Source organism: Amblyraja radiata, chromosome 14 (genome assembly GCF_010909765.2).
Source record: "Amblyraja radiata isolate CabotCenter1 chromosome 14, sAmbRad1.1.pri, whole genome shotgun sequence".
Lineage (NCBI taxonomy): Eukaryota > Metazoa > Chordata > Chondrichthyes > Rajiformes > Rajidae > Amblyraja > Amblyraja radiata.
The window spans coordinates 15,947,373-15,968,240 of NC_045969.1; the positions used below are offsets into that span (position 1 = coordinate 15,947,373).

At 40.7% G+C, this 20,868-nt stretch overlaps 1 protein-coding gene across 2 annotated transcripts in view; it reads left to right on the forward strand.

The window, feature by feature from the left end:
- LOC116980420 overlaps window positions 1-20,868 on the forward strand; it is a 47,723-nt gene that overhangs the window by 17,753 nt on the left and 9,102 nt on the right. Inside the window, exons 4-10 of one of the 2 annotated variants that reach the window (XM_033032604.1) lie at window positions 559-561; window positions 1,752-1,904; window positions 9,037-9,204; window positions 12,285-12,358; window positions 12,624-12,821; window positions 18,146-18,283; window positions 20,614-20,703. In XM_033032604.1, coding sequence (XP_032888495.1) covers window positions 559-561; window positions 1,752-1,904; window positions 9,037-9,204; window positions 12,285-12,358; window positions 12,624-12,821; window positions 18,146-18,283; window positions 20,614-20,703 — 824 coding nt within the window. The remainder of the gene's footprint in view (window positions 1-558; window positions 562-1,751; window positions 1,905-9,036; window positions 9,205-12,284; window positions 12,359-12,623; window positions 12,822-18,145; window positions 18,284-20,613; window positions 20,704-20,868) is intronic. The other variant, XM_033032605.1, reaches the window with a different exon arrangement.

A 20,868-nucleotide genomic window follows, 5' to 3' on the forward strand; every position in this document is an offset into this window, starting at 1 on the left:
AAAATTTATTCAACTTTGTACATCCTACAAATGAATGTGTTATATTAGCATTTTGAAACAAACATTTATCGCATCTGGGAGAGACGTTTGGATAAAATTTATTCAACCTCATTTTTGAATAATATAGTCTATGTAATAATTTGAATTGAATTAAATTATGTCTTGCATTAATAGAACAATTATGTGTGTTCATCAGATACTTTTCCCATCTATCCTTCGAGATCTTTATCATTAGCTCATGTTCCCAATCTTCTCTTAGTGCCTCTGTTGAGGGTAATTCTCTATTTAATATATTATTATAAAAGTATGATATTAGTTTTTGTGAATCAGCCTTAATATTCATTGCTTCTTCTAAAGGGTCTAAAAATATAATTTGAAATCTATGTGTATATTTCTTCATAAAATCACATATCTGTATATATTTAAAATATTGATTACCCTTCAGTTTAAATTTTAATTTTAAATGTTGAAATGATAACAGTTTGCCCAATTCATACATATCCCCTACTTTCCTAATCACCAGTCTATCCCATTGTTGATATGTTTTGTCGATGAGAGAAGGTTTGAATGCGGGGTTGTTCAACAGTGGGGTTAGTACTGATAGATTATTTAATTTCAAGGATACTTTTATTTGTTTCCAAATTCTTATTGTATTGTGAATAATTGGGTTCTTCTTATATATTATACTATTCAATTTTATCGGTGAGAGCAAGATCGTTCCTATATCGTGCGGATAGCACTCCTCTTTCTCCATTCTTATCCACTCCAACTGCTGAGTGGAGCTATCCAACCAGTACATTATGTTCTTACTGCCCAGTAGTAATACATAAAGTTAGGTAATGATAAACCCCCAACTTCTTTAGGTTTACACAAATGCTTTCGTTGAATTCTGTGTGCTCTGTAATCCCATATAAAATTAGTGATAGTAGAATCTAGTTTTTTGAAAAAGTATTTTTGATTATATATTGGGATCGCTTGATAATAAGGTTATGGGCTTTTGACTGTTCTTGATCACAGCTTTTGTGTTAAGTCAATGGAAAATCAATAGGGTACAAGATGCTAATTTCCGAGTATGAAAATGGCCATAACTTTTTAATACTGAAGATATGAAAGTGAATTAGGTGTCAAATTAAACTTATTTTTATCCTTTATCTGATGGGATAAATTGCAGACTTGATTTTTTAAATCTCAAAATTTTGTAACATTGCTACATGTACTTGTGTTGTGTTTCCTACAAGACCAAACTATAATAGACAACAGTTTCTAACTTGCTTTTTCTAACTTTAACAATTTACTCTGTTTTGAGATAAATATTTCTTCCCTGGAATTTTTGGTGTTGGACCAAAATAGTTTCAAATCTTCAAAATAGTGCTGAAGGCCATTTCATTATATTTTGTTCTATATTCTAAAGTATTTGTGAGTGTTTATTTGAAGCACAGACATGGTGTACAACCCAGTATCTGCAATAATGCATTTAATATTATCGTGCTCCTGTGTTTATTGTTGCTATCAAGGCAAACCCAGTCTCATTAATAATTATACTATTTTGAATCCTGATCTGTATTTTTGCTCTTGCTTTGTATCTAATGTTTGCAGGAGATGCTGTGTGGCCTCATTTCCAGGGGTCTGTGGGACTAATGCAATATTCACTCTTATTATGACCATGGCTGATTAGAAAGCATGTAATGTACTGGAATAATATTAATGCAACTTTTGTTGAAACTAACGAACCAGTGTTATTTGCTTTACAGAACCGAAAATTGAAAGAGATGAATATGCCGATCTGATTGTGGCGTTCAAGGAAAGTGGCAATATTGGCAATCACTGGTCATGTCTAAAAGTCCACCATAACACGTTTACTGGCAAAAAACTGATTACCTGGCTGATCAGTAATAGAAACGTTGGTGAGTCGACTATCTGAATTTCCTCCTTCCTATTGTGAGTAAAGAAAAGTCCTCAAAACGGGCATCAGCGTCTTCTCATGGAGTCATACAGCATGGAAACAGGCCCTTCAGCCCAACTTACTCACATCGACCAATATGTCCCATCTACACTAGTCCCACCTGCCTGTGCTTGGCACATATCGCTCTAAATCTGTCCCATCCATGTACCTATCTAAATGATTGTTAAACATTGCGATAATACCTGCCTCAACTACCTCCTCTGGCACCTTGATCCATACTTCCACCACACTGTGAAAAAGTAACCCCTCAGATTCCTATTAAATCTTTCCCCCTCAACTTAAATCTATATCCTCTGGTTCCCAATTCCTCTACTCTGGGCAAGAGACCCTGTGTACCTTCCTGATCTATTCCTCTCATTATTTTTGTACCTGTATAAGATCACCCCTTATCCTGCTGTGCACCAAGGAATAGAGTCCTAGCCTGCTCAACCCCTCCCTATAGCACAGGCCCTCGAGTCCTGGCAACATCCTTGTAAATCTTCTCTGCACCCTCTCCAGCTTGTAAAGTTGCAATCCTCTAAAAGTGATTGCGAAATCGTGGAAATATTTATCTCTCCAGCGATTCTCTCTGACCTGTTGAGCCTTTGCACCATTTTCTGTTTTTATTTTAGATTTTCAGCAGCTGCAGAATATTATCATTGAATCTCCCCTCCCAGATTTACATATAGCACAGGAACTTTGCACACAATATCATGATACCAAGTAAAGTTAATCTCCTCTGTTTGAGCGTGATGCATATCCCATAATTTGCTTCATATCCATGCCCCTGTCCAAAAGTCTCTTGCATGCCATTATCATATCTGATTCCACCCCCACCCCCAGCAGTGCATTCCAGAAACTTACCACCCTTTGTGTAAAAAAAAAATCAAGCAAAAACTTGCTGCGCACGACTCCTTTAAATGTTGTTCCTCTTATCTTAAAGCTATGTCCTGTAGTATTTGATATTCCATTCTGTGAAAAAGGTTCCTACTGTCCACCCTTTCTATGCCTCTCATAATTGTATATGCTTCTATTAGGTCTCCCCTCTATCTCTGGTGTTCCAGAGAAAACAATTCAAGTCTGTCCAATCTTTCACTGCATCTATTATTCTTAATCCAGGCAGCATTCTAGTAAACATCCATTACACCCTGTTCAAAGCCTCTCCATATCTTCCTGCACTGGAGTGTCCAGAACTGTATGGGATACTACATATGTGGCCTAATTAATGTCCTATAATGGAGCATCGCGACTGTCTCTTATACTCAATGCCCCACCATTGAAGGCAAACATTCCATATGCTGCCTTTACTGCTCTCATCTACTTGTGTTGCCACTTTTCTTAAACAAAAGAACAATATTAGCTCCATTCCAGTTCTCTGGGATCTTGCCTACAGAAGATACTCCTGCAATCCCTTCTCTTGACTCTCTCAATAACCTGGCCTGGGAGATTTATCCACCTTGATGCTCTTCTAGAACCACTTCCTTCTTAATCCCAAACTGCCCTTGCATATTAGTATTCTCCTCACTGATCTCACGGATCTCCATGTCCTTTTCCTTGGTGAAACCAGATGCCAAGTACTCATTTAGTATGTACTCTGGCCATGCAAATTCCCTCCTTTAGCCTTGAATGGTCATGCCTTCCCCTGGTTACCTCCTTGATTTTACTGTGTATAAAAAGCCTTGCATTTTCTTTAATCTGTCTCACCAAAGCCATTTTAACTTTTAAAACGTTAGGAACTTTAAGTTTTTAAGAAGATAACGTTAGGGGCTGGAAAATGTTTCTTCCAGTCGCATCCTTTTGGTTTATTTAATAGGTGGTTTAATTAATTGCTTTCATTAGAGGTGGGCTATTACTGGTAATTTCAATCTTTTAATGAAAGCTGGTATCCTCATGTATTCGCAGCCATTAAATATCACTGACTGTGTTATACTTCCAATGACTTGGGAAACATCGCCACCCACGCACTAGATTTTTTCCTCGTGTTGAACTGAAGCTGATTCGCTGTTTTTCACCTCCTCTCTTCACACTATATCTCCTCTCCCCAACTTTTGGCCGAATGTTTTCTCCCACCTAACAAACCTTCAATCTTGGCTGCGTGGGAGCCAAGGAAAAATGGATTTACTTGAGGGACTACGATCACATCTGGCAAGATTTCAATGCCTCCCGTATTTCTAAATAACCCTGCTGTTAAAGGTTGCCCATTTTTGAACTCGCTCCCAGTACTTTTTATCTCCAAAAGTAGCACTCTTGACACTGGGGCTCATGGGTGGGTCCTGAAGAATCATACACAGAATTGTTTTTAAAAATGCTGTGTCATGCTGTATTTGAAAATATATTGCTCTGTTATACAAATCCCATAAATGCATTTTACAGTTGCATGCATTGATCTTGTATTTTTTTTTTTACAATATTATTTATGAACAACTGAAAGGTTCTCTTAATATTTATTTGAAAAGATTGCTATAATGGGAAGCAGCAATACAGGTAAGTATTTTAAAAGTTAAAACCATTTTTTTCAAGAGCATTTAAAAAAGTTTTTTACAGGTTGATTCAAGTACAGTTTAGTCAACAAAGGAGTTGTTTGGCAGGTGTTTCTTGTTTAGCCTCGATAGCCTTTTACCAGGAAATATTACATTTAAATTTAACACTACATGTCAGGGTAGTTACTCTTAAGTACAAGCTAATATAGAGCATTTAAATTTCTCAGTCTTAAATTGGAATATTTTACCTTGAGTATCTTGGACAATAGACAATAGGTGCAGAAGTAAGCCATTCAGTCCTTCGAGCCAGCACCGCCATTCAATGTGATCATGGCTGATCATCCACAATCAGTACCCCATTCCTGCCTTCTCTCCACACAGAGAATTCCACACTTACAACTCTCTGTGTGAAAAAGTGTTTCCTCATCTCCGTTCTAAATGGCTTACCCCTTATTCTTAAACTGTGGCCCCTGGTTCTCGACTCCCCCAACATCGAGAGCATGTTTTCGGCCTCTTGCGTGTCCAAACCCTTAATAATCTTATGTTTCAATAAGATTGCCTCTCATCCTTCTAAATTCCAGAGTATACAAGCCCAGCCACTCCATTCTCTCAGCATATGACAGTCCTGCCATCCTGGGAATTAACCTTGTTAACCTACGCTGCACTCCCTCAAAAGCAAGAATGTCCTTCGTCAAATTAGGGGACAAAAACTCCTCACAATACTCCAGGTGTGGTCTCACTAGGGCCCTATACAACTGCAGAAGGACCTCTTTGCTCCTATACTCAACTCCTCTTGTTATATAGGCCAACGTGCCATTTGTTTTCTTCACTGCCTACTGTACTTGCATGCTTACTTTCACTGACTGATGAACAAGGATCCCCAGATCCCGTTGTACGTCCCCTTTTCTCACTTGACACCATTTAGATATTAATCTGCCTTCCTGTTTTCGCTACCAAAGTGGATAACCTCACATTTATCTACATTAAACTTAATTTGCCATGCATCTGCCCACTTGCCCAACCTGTCCAAGTCACCCTGCATCCTCCTCACAGTTCACACTGCCACCCAGCTTTGTGTCATCAGCAAATTTGCTAATGTTACTTTGAATCCCTTCATCTAAATCATTGATGCAACCCATCCTCTTCTACAGGTCCCGTCTGTCCCAGAAGAGATCTCAAGGGTCCAAAAATCTAAATGCCTGACCCGAGCACCAGCTCCCCAGTTAGTTATTTCTACGTGACATTACAATGTTGTACTTCCGGTGGCGCTGGTGCCAGCTGCCTCCACCTTCACCCCGGTATCTTTTTTTTGTTTTTTTGTTGTTGTTGTTATGTTGAAGTGTGTTTTTTATGTTTTTTTAAATGTTTTAATGTGGGGGAAGAGGGTACGGTAAGGGGGATACCGTCCTTCAGTCACTTCCTGGAGAGGACGCGATTATTATTCGAGTCGCGTCCTCGCCCCCCCCAGCGGCCTACCTACTGGATTGGCGCGGCCTTTCCTGCCTGGACCGACCAGAGCTCCAGCAGCGGCGGGACAGCGCTGATACATCGCGGTGATGGCGATGCCTTACCGGGGATCGCCGTCTGGAGCCCGGAGTGCTGGGCCTGCGGCACCGACATCCTGGAGCTGTGGTTCGCGGAGCTCCCAACGCGGGCGGCGCTGACAAACATCGTGGGGTCCTGCGACTCTGCCCGGCTCGGCCTGCGGACTCGGGAGCTGTGGTCTCCGGTGGGAGGCGGCTGATTGGGAGGTCCGGGCCGCTGAGAAGGATTTTCACCGTCGGGGTTCAGCGTCGGCGTTCCATCAGCCCGGCGAGAGGGCCTGAGCATCGGGCTGCCCGGGGTGGCGACTGCGGGTGCCCGGAAGGCCCCGACCACGGGTGAACATCTGGGAAGATCGGAGGGGAGGCTGGCTGGACTATGGTGCCTTCCTCACCTTGGTGCCATTGTGTTATGTTGTGTCGTGGACTTTCTGTGTTTGTGCTTTTTTTTCAATTCTATTTTATTTTTAATATGTTTTATTATTTATTATTTATTTATTTTTATTATACTGACTAAAGGGAAATTCATTTCGTTGTCTCTAATTGAGACAATGACAATAAATTTGAATACAATACAAAGAACACAATACAATTACATTCTGTCTGAGCATCTCCCACTGATATGATGATTTAATATTGACTGATTTTTCTCTTCTGCCTTGCCTTACCCCTCTCAATGAAGCACCCAAAGTCAGTTTTATCCAAATCTTAACATTTCTGTAGCTGTTACGTGTTTCAAGCTTTTAAACTCTCTCACATTCCAATTCTCAAGTTAAACAGTGCATTCAGAAAGTATTCAGAATGAATTAATCCATTTTAAAATAACGCTGTAATGTAACAAAATGTGGAAAAAGTGAAGGGGTCTGAATAGTTTCTGAATGCACTGTAAATCTTTTGTGTTTTAGTGAGCTGATAACTAATTTCTGCTCTTTATTGAACCAAAAGAATGTTGGTTCCAAAAAACATTGTTGCAAAAGACTATCCAGAATACATATAATGCATGCACTACTTGTTCGAATGAGCTAACTTGTTATCACTATCTAAATGAAAGATAAGTTTTGTCGTTAGAACTTTGTTGCTTTTGTCACATGCTTGTCTAATCTCTGATGGGGCACATAGTGCTGGAGTAATTCAGTGTGTCAGGCAGCATCTCTGGAGAACTTACAGTAGATAGGTGACGTTTTGGGTCAGGACCCTTCTTCAGACTGATCATGGGGGTGGTGGGGAAGAAAGCAGGAAGAGCGAAAGGGAGGCATGGGGGGGGGGGGGGGGGGGGGGTTGGGAAAGTGAGGATATGGGGGGGAAAAGGGAGAGGGTTGTTAGAGGTGACCAAAAATTGGAAAATTCACCATTCGCACTGTTTGGATTTAAGCTACCCAAGTGGAATATTGGAGGAGGCCCTGGACAGAAAGGTCATTACAAGGGGATCTATTTGCAAACTCCAATTAGTCATAAGCATACTTCGTTTTAAAAAAAAAAAAAATCTCATGAGTTTTTCTCCTGCCTCTATATCTTATCTTAGGTTTAGTTATATCATTGTCGCATGTATTGAGGTAAAATTAAAAGCCTTGTTTTGCATGCTTGTTTTTCACCCAACCAGATCAGATAATACCATACATACAAAAGTACAATCGTCAAACTCGTGTGCAATAGGTAGACCAAAGGGGAAGATACAGAGTGCAGAATACAGTTCTCAGCATTGTAGCACATCCGTTCCATAGACCAAGTGTCCTCAATGGGGTAGAGGTGACTCTGACAGTACCCTAGGTTCTGGAAGGACCGTTCAGAAGCCTGATAACGGAGGGAAAGAAGCTTTTCCTGAGTCTGTGGTGCGTGCATTGAAGTTTGTGTATCCTCTGCCTGACGGGTGAGGGGAGAAGAAGGAATTACATTTTGTGGTAGTCATGCATCATTGAAGGAATGGTCTGGCCTCTGCTTCTCAGCGGCACCTCCGGAAGGCGTCATAGAAGCCGTTGTTGTCGGGTAAAAAATAGTGAGGGCTAATAATTAGTAAATAGAGATTTGGATTGTGCTAATGAGGTGACCGGAAATAACAGACAAAGCCTAAAAGTAGAGACATGGAACACAGTTTCAGAAGCTTCGTTGATTATGTTATAGCATGCACCCATCATTGTAACAGAAAATTGGATCTACTGTTAACAAAGTTAGACTTGTGGATACCCATCTCATTCTGTTTGTCATCTAGTTAAGTCTTTCTGAGTTCCATTCTGTGCAAGACCTTGATTTACCGTTGTCAAGTTTCTGTGCAAGATCTTGTTTTATTGTTAGTCATGTTTTATTGTTAGACCTCATTCTACTGTCAAGTTTAATGAGTAATTTTGCCATCTGAGAAGAAAAAAAACATAGCAAAATCAAACTTGACAGGTCAGCTTTGGCTGGCCTCTTGGTACGCACCAGTTTTAATAAATCGCCCGTTACTCCGAATTCCAACACCACATGGCCTTTTCATTTTACTCCGACGCCCATCATAAAATAATCCATCATTAAAGAAAAGCTCACTGAACTACCATGAACAGCAAATAGTCGACCATAGCATTGGGACACATTAACATCCTTGTGGTAATCATGAGTTTCTGACAATAGACACAAAAAGCTGAAGTAACTCGGCAGGACAGGCAGCATCTCTGGATTCAGATTCAGATTCAGATTCAACTTTAATTGTCATTGTCAGTGTACAGTACAGAGACAACAAAATGCAGTTAGCATCTCTCTGGAAGAGCGACATAGAGGGGAATTGTCGCTATTTCTCCAATTCTTGGGAGACACGGGGTGTCGCGATGTGCCCGCGCCGCCGCCATTTTGCAATCTGGAGAGAAGGAATAGGTGACGTTTTTGGTCGAGACCCTTCTTCAAAGATGCTGTCTGTCCCGCTGAGTTACTCCAGCTTTTAGCGTCTATCTTCAGTTTAAAGCAGCATCTGCAGTTTCTTCCTGCACATGAGTTTCTGACAGGGCACTCCCATTTCCCACGAAGGGTTGTGTTATATGGATTAAAAAATTACCTCTTTATGATGAGTAGTTCAAATCGCTAAATTATTATCTGTTTATTCTAGATAAACCTGCAGCAGTTGCAATGGCGAAAGTTTTGATCAGCAGGAAGTTTTTAAATCCTCTGAGTGAAAATGCAATGGAAGACAGTGACTCTCTGTTCAGATTGGTAGAGCACGACTCTCCCTCAGCATTAAATACTGGAGCAACCGCAGAATTACGTGCAGTTTCCGGTATGTAATATTATGAACCTCCAGTTTATGTAGCAAACAATTCACAGTCCAGCCTGCAGGTTGAGATGGGTGGTACTTAATTTTACATTGTTTACTGTCTTAAAAATTGTATTCAGCTCTTTCCAAACGCCATAATGTACTTTATCAACTCATAACTAAGTAAACACATCCTTATCTCTGTAGAAACAAGGAACGACAGATGCTGACTTGCACAAAAGGACATACAGTGGTGGAGTATCTCAGGAGGTCAGGCAGCATCTCTGGAGAACTTGGATAGGTGATGTTTCAGCATGGGACCCTTTTAAAGGCTGATTGTCAGGAGGGGGGGGTGGAGGAGGAATGAAGCTTCTTTTCGCTTTCCCCCCACCCCTCGCCTCCACAATCAATGAAGAACGGTCCTAACCCGAGACGTCATCTACCCATATTCACCAAAGATGTTGCCTGACATGCTTAAGTTACTCCAGCACTTTGCATCCTTATCACTGTATGTATTTCTCACTATTTTGCTTCAACGAGCTATCATTCACATTAAGTACACCAATGGTAAATTAGAAGTAGTTCCTTGTCTACCTTTGAGGGCGGATAAAATTATTTATCAGATCTCACTGATGAATACCTGATGAAGAATTCATAAAATGTAAATCAATAATAATTTGCACAATCGCATCCCAATTATTATAATCTTTTATCATCGAGTTATTCCTCATAAATGATTAAAATGTAGTAACTGGGACATACAGTGTGCTTGTTTTAAATCCAAGATTGGTTGTATGAAATTACGCTCATTATCGGTAGTAAGATTGCTGCTTGTGAAAACTGAGTAGATTTGACTGGTGTAAAAAACGATAGTTCAGCTCAAACTGGTCACCAGAGAAGGTGAACTGGTGCAGGAATCAGACCAAATCAAATCATTGTAGTAGATTACAATATTTCAATGTTCAACGTAGGTCCTTTGTGGGAAGACTGGGATATTGATCAGCTGCCAATTTAATGCTGACATTTTATTTATTCTGACCTTGGACATTAAACATGGAGAAGACAGTTGTGGACAGAAGGATGTTTAATTTTAAATCTTCAAATTAAAATTACACTTGAGCAAGATTTATGGTAAATATTATTAATGTGGGTAAGGAAATCTACAGGTTTCAACATAATCGTAATTCAAATTTATTTAAAACATATTATTCCATCCACACTACCTTATGGCCAGTGGCGGACTGGGTCTAAAAATAATGGTTGCCTGGAGACAAAGGGGGCCCACTTCATCAGGGGCCCACTTGCCATCGGGCAAGCTGACACCCTGGCCAGTCCGCCACTGCTTATGGCCCTTGGCAAAGCGATTTTACAGTTTTAGACTGAGATGCAAACCAGCATTTCATTATTTCTTCTTTAAGCTGGTTTAAACATCCAAGTGTTTTGGGATGATAAAGTTTTTAAATGTAAAACATGTTTCTCAATTCATGCCAGGGATTCTCATTAGTGAGGTAATTAAGCTGGAAATTTAATTCTGCATCTTGTTTATGTCATTATTACAATAATTGCTTATGCACTGAATCCCAATACTGACCTCGCCAATTAATTCCCACATCACTACCTTCTTGAGATGGACATGCCCCAGAATATCAGCAAACCGCTCCCTGATCTCACTATCTTTCATATCCTCTTTGGTGATTACCGATGCAAATTATTTATTTAGTATCTCGCCCACTTCCTCTGGCTCCAGGTGCAAATGTCCTCGAGATCTTTGAGTGGTCCTCCCCTCTCTCAGTGATCTTCTTGGTTTTTTTTAATGTCTTGGAGTTCCTTTTTGTCTGACTTCTCATGGCCCTTTTAGCTCTCCTGATTCTGTTTACGTTCTCGCCTGCTACCTTCATATTCCTCAATGATCTTAAATTCGGCTTCCTAACCCTTGCATATTCATTTTCTTTTTGATGAAATTTGCAACATCTCTTCATTCAAAGTTCCAAAACTTTGCTTTCCTTCCTCAGGGGAATATGTTGGTCCTGAGTCCTATACAACTGGTCTTTAAAGAACTTCCACATATTAGATGTGGCCCTACACAATAACATGTGCTCTCAATCTTCTCACCCCTCCTGTCGAAGATGATTTTAATTAGCCTTTCCTGAGATTCAGTTTTTATCCTTTATCCACAATTAACCTTAAATGTACTGAATTTTGATCACTGTTCCCCAAATGCTGTCCTAATGAAACTCCATTGGTCAGGCATATTTCCCAAACCAATGTCCAATATGGCCCCATTCCTTGTTGGATTATCTTCATGCTGTACCAACACATCCTCTTAGAATTTGTATCATTAAATTTGGATGCAGTAGAAGAGGCTTTATGTCTCTAAGTTAAGATGGACTCCTACTACTGACAAAGGTTCAGAGACGGTTTATTCCCAAGTGTTACTAGAGAAGGAATAAAAATATAGCTGAGGGGAACTGTAACACAAGGAGGAAATAATCCAAAGTAAAATAAAATCTGACAGTACCAGCAATGAAAACCAGAAGTATGTCGACCGAAACAGAATAGAAATGGAAAATGCATATTTTCTTGAACCTAAGAAACAAAGTTAACATGTTACACAGTGTTGGACCATCTTGCAGGGACTCGCAGATGGTCAAACATGTAATATATATTGACCTACTAACAAATTATATAACAAAATTATGAATGCCCAATCATGGTGGTTTTCTGTATTGTGAAAGTAACCAACCAACAACCAGAGAGAATTCCTGAGCTATTATCTACCTCATTAGAGACCCACAAACTATCTTTGATTGGACTTTACTGAACTTTATCTTGCACTAAACATTCATGTTATTCCTTTTATTATATATTTGTACACTGGATGGCTCAATTATAATCATACATTGTCTTTCCACCAACTGGTTAGCATGTAACAAAAGCTTTTTACTGCACCTCGGTACACGTGACGATAAGCTAAACTCAACTCGAATTGAGGGGAAAGTTCAGTATCCATGTAGACCATGCCTGTCAAAGATAATAGTGCAGTTTTACAATTTTTCTATGTTTGTCTTTAATGTTAACCTGCCGAATAATCTTTCATACTTTAGCTTCTGGACATTCTGAAATTATGAGAGAGTTAATTCTGAAGTTGTTCGCGGAGTACATTACTCCTGATGGCAAGGTTAGTCAATACTTCTTTCCAGGAAATATTCCTGAATCTGCAATCCACTGAACATTATTTAATTCGCAATTACATTTTCAAGTTCTGTCTGAATTATTACCAAACAAATTTTGCTCAAGTTTACCTTACTTAAATATATTTCTTGTAATTACCTCATGAATTGCTTTAAGATTTTTATTTTAGAGGCAGCTACAAAAATTTGTTGAAATGTGATCACCGAAACAATGGTCCGATTAACAAATAACTTTGTTACTTTTTATTGCAGTACGTAGATTATAAAGGCATGGCTACTAGTCCGATGTTTGAGGAGTTTCGCGTACTTGCATTACAGCTGCAGCGTTTGAAGTTTGACAACCTTGATAGAAGGGCGAAACTGGCATTTTTCATCAACACATACAATGCATTAGTGATCCATGGAAATATTGTATACAATGCACCAAGGACCCTGTGGCAGAGGTATAAAGTAAGTTCTCAAACATGCCGTTTCTCATCTTTTTTTAACAGCGCTATCAATGCAGAAATGTAACACTTTCAATGCAAAAAGGTATGAGATGCTACCACATCTGTGCAGGGATTTAGTTTAGCTTAGAGATACAGCACGGAAACAGGCCCTTTGGCGCACCGAGTCCGCACCGACCAACGAACCCCATACACTTGCGCTATCCTACACACTGGGGACAATTTACAATCTTTACTGAAACCAATTAACTTACAAACCTGTATGTCTTTGGAGTGTGGGAGGAAACCAGAGCACCCGGGGAAAATCCACACGTTGCGAACATACAAACTCCATATAGACAGCACCCGTAGTCAAGATCAAAACCGGGTCTCTGGACCAGTTAGGCAGCGACTCTAGTGCCGCCCCCTAGAAAATAGTGACGATATAGAGAACAAAGCCAAGTCATGTTCGTCAGGTGGTTATTTCTAGAGATTAGTTTTGATGCAGTGTTCAGTGTTTGATCCAACCTCAATATATTGCGTAGCATCATTGAGTAGTACAGTAATAAAGTAGTTTTTCAGCACCACAGGCCAGTGGGTATGTGCTGCATAAAACTATAAATGTCAGAAATGAAAACTAGATATATGTCCACCCACATCAGAACAGAAATGACAATTTTTACCTGAGATTAGGTTAACATATTGCAAAAGTATTTGTAGGTCTTGGGAGTGATGGCCATACTGCTTGCTGCTGCACTAACAAGTCCCTTCTTTGTCTTCTGACTATTGATCCTTTATCCTTTGGAAGCAGTTTCTCCTTTTCACCTGTTCATGGTTCTAAACTATTTGGGAGAATATATTTTCTCAACTTCTCCAGTCTAACCCTAACCCTTTATATCTGCAATAACACTAGTGTTTAGAGCTACAGCATGCAAACGGGCCCTTCGGCCTAACAAATCCACGCTGACCAGCAATCACCCATACTATCTTACACACTAGGGGCAATTTATATGTCAAATCTAGAACCTTGAAGTGAAAACATTTAAAAAAAAAAAAAAAAAATCAGTTTTATATGAAACTAGCTGAATTCTTTTGATAACTTAAATTCCCATTGCATCCAGTCACTTGTGCAAGGACATGGATTAAATGAAAGGTCATCAAGAGATGCTAACAATCTTCCTCTTTCTATACATATTTCCTAATCTGCTGATTATCTCTATATCAATTTAACGTTTCACATTTCAGGCATAGCGATGTTTGGCTTTTGTACATCAGATGCAACGCCTGCTCTTTGGGTTCTTCTATCCCATCTTCCAGAATCAACACAGTCTTTCCAAATGAAACATCAATTTACTTCCACTGTTTCAATATAGTACAGCATTTCTAGTTCACAATACGGTTTCCTCCTCCACACTTCAAGAGTCAAGAGTGTTTTATTGTCATATGTCCCGGATGGGACAATAAAATTCTTACTTACTTGCTGCAGCACAACAGAATATGTAAACATTGTACATATCGGGAGAAAAAAGACAATAAAAAGTTCAATAAATAACAAATATAGTGCAAATAACAAATAATAATATAGTCTTTTGCAGTTCAGAGCTCAGAGCGTATTCGATGTTGTATTTAATAGCCTGATGGCTGTGGGGAAGTAGCTGTTCCTGAACCTGGATGTTACAGTTTTCAGGCTCCTGTACCTTCTTCCTGGTGGCAATGGTGAGATGAGTGTGTGGCCAGGATGATGTGGGGCCCTTGATGATTTTGGCTGCCTTTTTGAGGCAGCAACTACGATCGATCCCTTCGACGGTGGGGAGGTCAAAGCCGGTGATGGACTGGGCAGTGGTCACAACTTTTTGTAGTTTTTTTTTGCTCCTGGATGTTCAAGTTGCCGAACCAGGCCACGATACAACCAGTCAGAATGCTCTCTACAGTGCATCTGTAGAAGTTTAGGAGAATCCTCTTCGACATGCTGAATCTCCGTAATCTTCTCAGGAAATTATCGCTGATGTGCCTTCTTTACAATTGCATCGGTGTGCCGGGTCCAGGAAAGATCTTCTGATATATGCAGCCCAGGAATTTGAAGTTATTGATCCTTTGATCCGGTAGTGGGGAAACTGCTAGAGTCATTTATTAAAGATGGGATAGCAGCACATTTGGAAAGTGGTGAAATCATTGGACAAAGTCAGCATGGATTTACAAAAGGTAAGCCATGTCTGACGAATCTTATAGAATTTTTCGAGGATATAACTAGTAGCGTGGATAGGGGAGAACCAGTGGATGTGGTGTATCTGGACTTCCAGAAGGCTTTCGACAAGGTCCCACATAAGAGATTAGTATACAAACTTAAAGCACACGGCATTGGGGGTTCAGTATTGATGTGGATAGAGAACTGGCTGGCAAACAGGAAGCAAAGAGTAGGAGTAAACGGGTCCTTTTCACAATGGCAGGCAGTGACTAGTGGGGTACCGCAAGGCTCAGTGCTGGGACCCCAGCTATTTACAATGTATATTAATGATCTGGATGAGGGAATTGAAGGCAATATCTCCAAGTTTGCGGATGACACTAAGCTGGGGGGCAGTGTTAGCTGTGAGGAGGATGCTAGGAGACTGCAAGGTGACTTGGATGGGCTGGGTGAGTGGGCAAATGTTTGGCAGATGCAGTTTAATGTGGATAAATGTGAGGTTATCCATTTTGGTGGCAAAAACAGGAAAGCAGACTATTATCTAAATGGTGGCCGACTAGGAAAAGGGGAGATGCAGCGAGACCTGGGTGTCATGGTACACCAGTCATTGAAAGTAGGCATGCAGGTGCAGCAGGCAGTGAAGAAAGCGAATGGTATGTTAGCTTTCATAGCAAAAGGATTTGAGTATAGGAGCAGGGAGGTTCTACTGCAGTTGTACAGGGTCTTGGTGAGACCACACCTGGAATATTGCGTACAGTTTTGGTCTCCAAATCTGAGGAAGGACATTATTGCCATAGAGGGAGTGCAGAGAAGGTTCACCAGACTGATTCCTGGGATGTCAGGACTGTCTTATGAAGAAAGACTGGATAGACTTGGTTTATACTCTCCAGAATTTAGGAGATTGAGAGGGGATCTTATAGAAACTTATAAAATTCTTAAGGGGTTGGACAGGCTAGATGCAGGAAGATTGCTCCCGATGTTGGGGAAGTCCAGGACAAGGGGTCACTGCTTAAGGATAAGGGGGAAATCCTTTAAAACCAAGATGAGGAGAACTTTTTTCACACAGAGAGTGGTGAATCTCTGGAACTCTCTGCCACAGAGGGTAGTCGAGGTCAGTTCATTGGCTATATTTAAGAGGGAGTTAGATGTGGCCCTTGTGGCTAAGGGGATCAGAGGGTATGGAGAGAAGGCAGGTACGGGATACTGAGTTGGATGATCAGCCATGATCATATTGAATGGCGGTGCAGGCTCGAAGGGCCGAATGGCCTACTCCTGCACCTAATTTCTATGTTTCTATGTTTCCACCATTGCCACATAGATATAAACAGGATTGTGGGACCTCATCCTTCCCCTACCAAAGTCCACAATCAGTTCCTTGGTCTTACTGATGTTGAGAGCCAGGTTGTTGTGCTGGCACCATTTGGTCAGTCGACCTAGAATTACCTTTTGGTATTGTAGCTAAACGTTGCGATAATGATACCATGATTTTATTACATGAAACTAATAGATTCCCCCATCTGGACATACTATGCCATTGTTCCTTCAGAGGCGAATTGACCCACATGGTTTGGGATTTGGGAGGAAATCGGAGGAAACCCATGCGGTCACAGGGAGAACATGCAAACTCCGCAGACAGCGGCCAAACCCAGGATTGCACCTGGGTTTCTGGCACCGTGAGGCAGCGGCTCTACCAGCTGTGCTGCCCTGATGACCCATCTGTTCCGGTTTGGTGATGGGGAGGGTGAAAACCCGGCCTTGTTTCAGGCAGTGAAGAAAGCAAATGGCATGTTGGCCTTCATAACAAGAGGAGTTGAGTATAGGAACAAAGAGGTCCTTCTGCAGTTGTACAGGGCCCTAGTAAGACCACACCTGGAGTATTGTGTGCAGTTTTGGTCTCCAAATTTGAGGAAGGACATTCTTGCTATTGAGGGAGTGCAGCATATGTTCACAAGGTTAATTCCCGGTGCGGCTGGACTGTCATATGCTGAAGAATGGAGTGGGTGGGCTTGTTTACTCTGGAATTTAGGATGAGAGGATATCTTATTGAAACATATAAGATTTAAGGGTTTGGACACGCTAGAGGCAGGAAACATGTTCCCGATGTTGGGGGAGTCCAGAGCCAGGAGCCACAGTTTAAGAATAAGGGGTAAGCCATTTAAAATGGAGATGAGGAAACACTTTTTCACACACAGAGTTGTGAGTCTATGGAATTCTCTGCCTCTGAGGGCGGTGGAAGCCGGTTCTCTGGATACTTTCAAGGGAGCGCTAAAGAGGGCTCTTAAGATATCGGAATCAGGGGATATGGGGAGAAGGTAGGAACGGGATACTGATTGTGTATGATCAGCTGCGATCACATTGAATGGCGATGTTGGCTCGGGGCCGAATGGCCTACTCCTGCACCTATTGGCTAAAAGGACATTTGGCTACTCGGTGTGAGACACATTATTCCCTCCCATATCCAAAGGTGCATTTCTCAATGTACCCGAGTAATGTTTCTTCTACTTTCTTTTCTAAAAGCTAGCTAATTGATGTTCTATTACTGAGTTTTAGAACTACTGTTGTGCCAGTGAGTGCTTGCTAGGAATGTGCCTGACCTGGATTTGAATCTAGGACCTGGAAGCAACAGACTTGTACCAAGCCCTTTGGATAATTCAGTTCACCAGAGCATAAGACAATTAAAAAAAAATAGGAGCAGAATTAAGCCATTTGGCCCATTGAGTCTACTCCGCGATTCCCTCTCAACCCCATTCTCCTGCCTTCTCTCCATAACACCCTATGACACCCTTACTAATCAACAACATCAATCTCCGCTGTAAAAATACTCAGTGTCGTCTGTGAATTCCACACATAATCACCATTCTCTGGCAAAATAAATTCCTCCTCATCTTCATGTAAAATTTTGTGGTCAAGTAACAAATGTTCTTGATTGTTCATTAGAAACCGGTATTACTTTGAATTCCAAGGAAATAAGTATGAAAGCAAGGTGGAAAAATACCAGGCTTTCATTACCCTGTCTCGTGGCTTCTAAGTGAAAGTGCTGGTGATCTAGAGCCAATCAGCAAAATGAACACAATGGTCATTTACACATGGGTATATCTTTAAATTAGAATTATTTTGTTATACCACACGAGGAATCTTGTCTGAAATCTATTCCCATGCCTTTTCAGTTTTTTAATACTGCAAGTTACTTGATTGGTGGAGAAATCTTTTCCCTGCATGATATTGAAAATGGTGTGCTGCGTGCAAACCGAAAAGGCATTGCTCAATTGTCAAAACCTTTCGCAAAGGGTGATCCACGTCTTAAGGTTAGTTCTGTCTGTCTGCCTATGTGTGAATGCATTAATAAACAATTCTCTAATTCCCATCAACCAGATAATTATTCATAGACCCTGCAGATTTACTTTTCATTAGTAAAATCTATATGTTAAGGTAAATCCTATAGTGTTAAAAAATGTGCACTAGAATTGTGATATTTGCTTGACCCTCATCCGGTTAGCTGCTGCTGGCATTTTGTATTGGTGCTCAGCCAGAGCTATCTGTGCAGGCCTTTCTTCCTAAGTATCATTATCCAAGGACCCCAAGAGGTGAATGACATTTAATGATATCTTGCTCTGATCATGTTGAAAGGGCATGAGTTAAATGAAAGATTATAGACTGTAGTTTAAGGCAGCAGCTCGCCATCAATTTGAGGACAGTTAATGTTGGGCTATGTTGAGGTCCATGTTGTTGTCACCATAACCACAGCCAACAATGGACCATTGTGGGCCCCACCTTTCCTTGATGATCATGCTGGCTTTGATTTGTTCTTTTCATGCCTTTCATTCATTTGTTCTTTGTACCTTTACGTATCTCTAGTTTCCCTCCACTGCCTCAGACTGAAGAAAGGCTTCAACCCGAAACATCTATTCCTTTTCTACAGAGATACTGCCTGACTCACTGAGTTATTCCAGCATTTTGTGTCCATTTTCTGTGTAAACCAGCATCTGCAGTTCCTTCCTACACCAAACATTCCTTCTGGGTGAAGCAGGGGTTTACTGAACTTTGTGAGACTGTATTTGCTGCTCATAAGACAACCTCTTGGCTGCATTGGAGCAATTAAACACAGATCAAATGAGTGCATTGTGTAATTAGTCTGTTCAATCCATAAGCCAAGCCTTGGGCTTCTGGTTGTAGAATCATATAGCAAAAAGGAAGGCCCTTCAGCTCCCGTGTCTAAGCCAACCATCATGTAACTATCAATATTAACCCCATTTACCTTCTGCACCTTGGTGATTCAAACTTAGATACTACTTCAATATTGAGGAGTAACTGCCTCCACCACTTACTTGGGCAGTGAGATCCAGATTGCCATCTCTGCTGGAAAATGTTCTTCCTCCCTCTAAACCTCTAGTTCTTTGCCCTAAAAATACACTCGTTTTTGTAGGAAATGTTTACTCATAGCAAAGGTATCTATCAACCTTGTCAATGCCCCCCCAATTTTTGTGAACCACTTATTCCCACCCTCCCCCCACACAGCATATCCAGTCTCCTGATAAATGAAATGCTTCATCCCCAGCAACATCCTGGCAAATCTCCTCTGCATATTCTCTAATGCAATCTTACCCTTCCCATAATGAGATAAACAGAACTGTACACATACTCCAACTGTGGCTTAACCATGTTTCATAAAGCTATACCATTACCTTCCTGCACTTTTTAATTCTGTGTCTTTGTTAATGAAGACAAGTATCCCATATACCTCCAACATCACCATTTCTACTATGCTGCCACCTTCAGGGATTCTTGGACTATTACACCAAGATCCCTCAATACTTCCCAAGGCCCTCCCATTAATTGCAATCATCCTACCCTCATAGTTTCCAAAATGCCATTGTTCTCCTCACCTTGTTAACTGAATATCATAATGTAGCCCCCAACTCTTTTCTCATGACCATAACACTACAAATGTTTGTGTTATTTTCAAGTATATTATTCGTATCTCTTACATTCATTGATATAGATAGCAAACAGTAAGGATCTCAGCAATGATCCTTTGGTGCACCACTGATCAGATTTCCAATCATAAAATCAACCTTCCACTATACTTTCTGCCTCTTGGTTACCAAGCCAATGTTTGATCCAATTTAGACACAAAATGTTTGAGTGACTCAGTAGGTCAGACTGGGGAAAAGAGGTGATGTTTCAGTTTGATACCTGAAACGTCACCTATGTCAAGTCAAGTGAAGTCAACTTTATTTGTCACATACACATACAAGATGTGCAGTGAAATGAAAGTGGCAATGCCTGTGGATTGTGCAAAAACAATAGAACAGAACCAGTATCCCTTTTCTCCATACTTGCTGCCTTAACTGCTGAGTTACTCCATAATTTTGTGTCTACGGTGGAAACCAGCAACTGCAGTTCCTTCCTGCACCTTTTGGTCTAATTTGACAGTTTGCCCTAAATCCCATATCCAGGCATCCATCTAAAGACCATCTCAAAGGCATTATTTGTCCACGTAGACTCCATCCACTACACTGCCTTTATTGATATTTTGCCACTTTCACACCGCATTTATTTATATATTTTGTTACCTCTTTGAAACACTCATTCACTTGCTGTTTCAATAAACTTCACGTGAGCTTTAATTTTCCAGGCTGCAGTGGAAGAAGTGGAGCCAATGATTCATTTTGGTTTAAACTGTGGAGTCCAAAGCTGTCCTCCCATCAAGACCTACTCTGCCAAGGTTTGTTCCAATGACTCTTTTAGTATGCTGTTCAGAGATCTTTGTTGTTACTTTCAACTGCCAGTTCTTTGCCTTAGCTCTAAAGGTTTAAGTTAACATTTTTGCAAATGTCGCTTTTGCTGGACGATTTAATTGCACAATTACAAATAGTTTCCAATCATCATT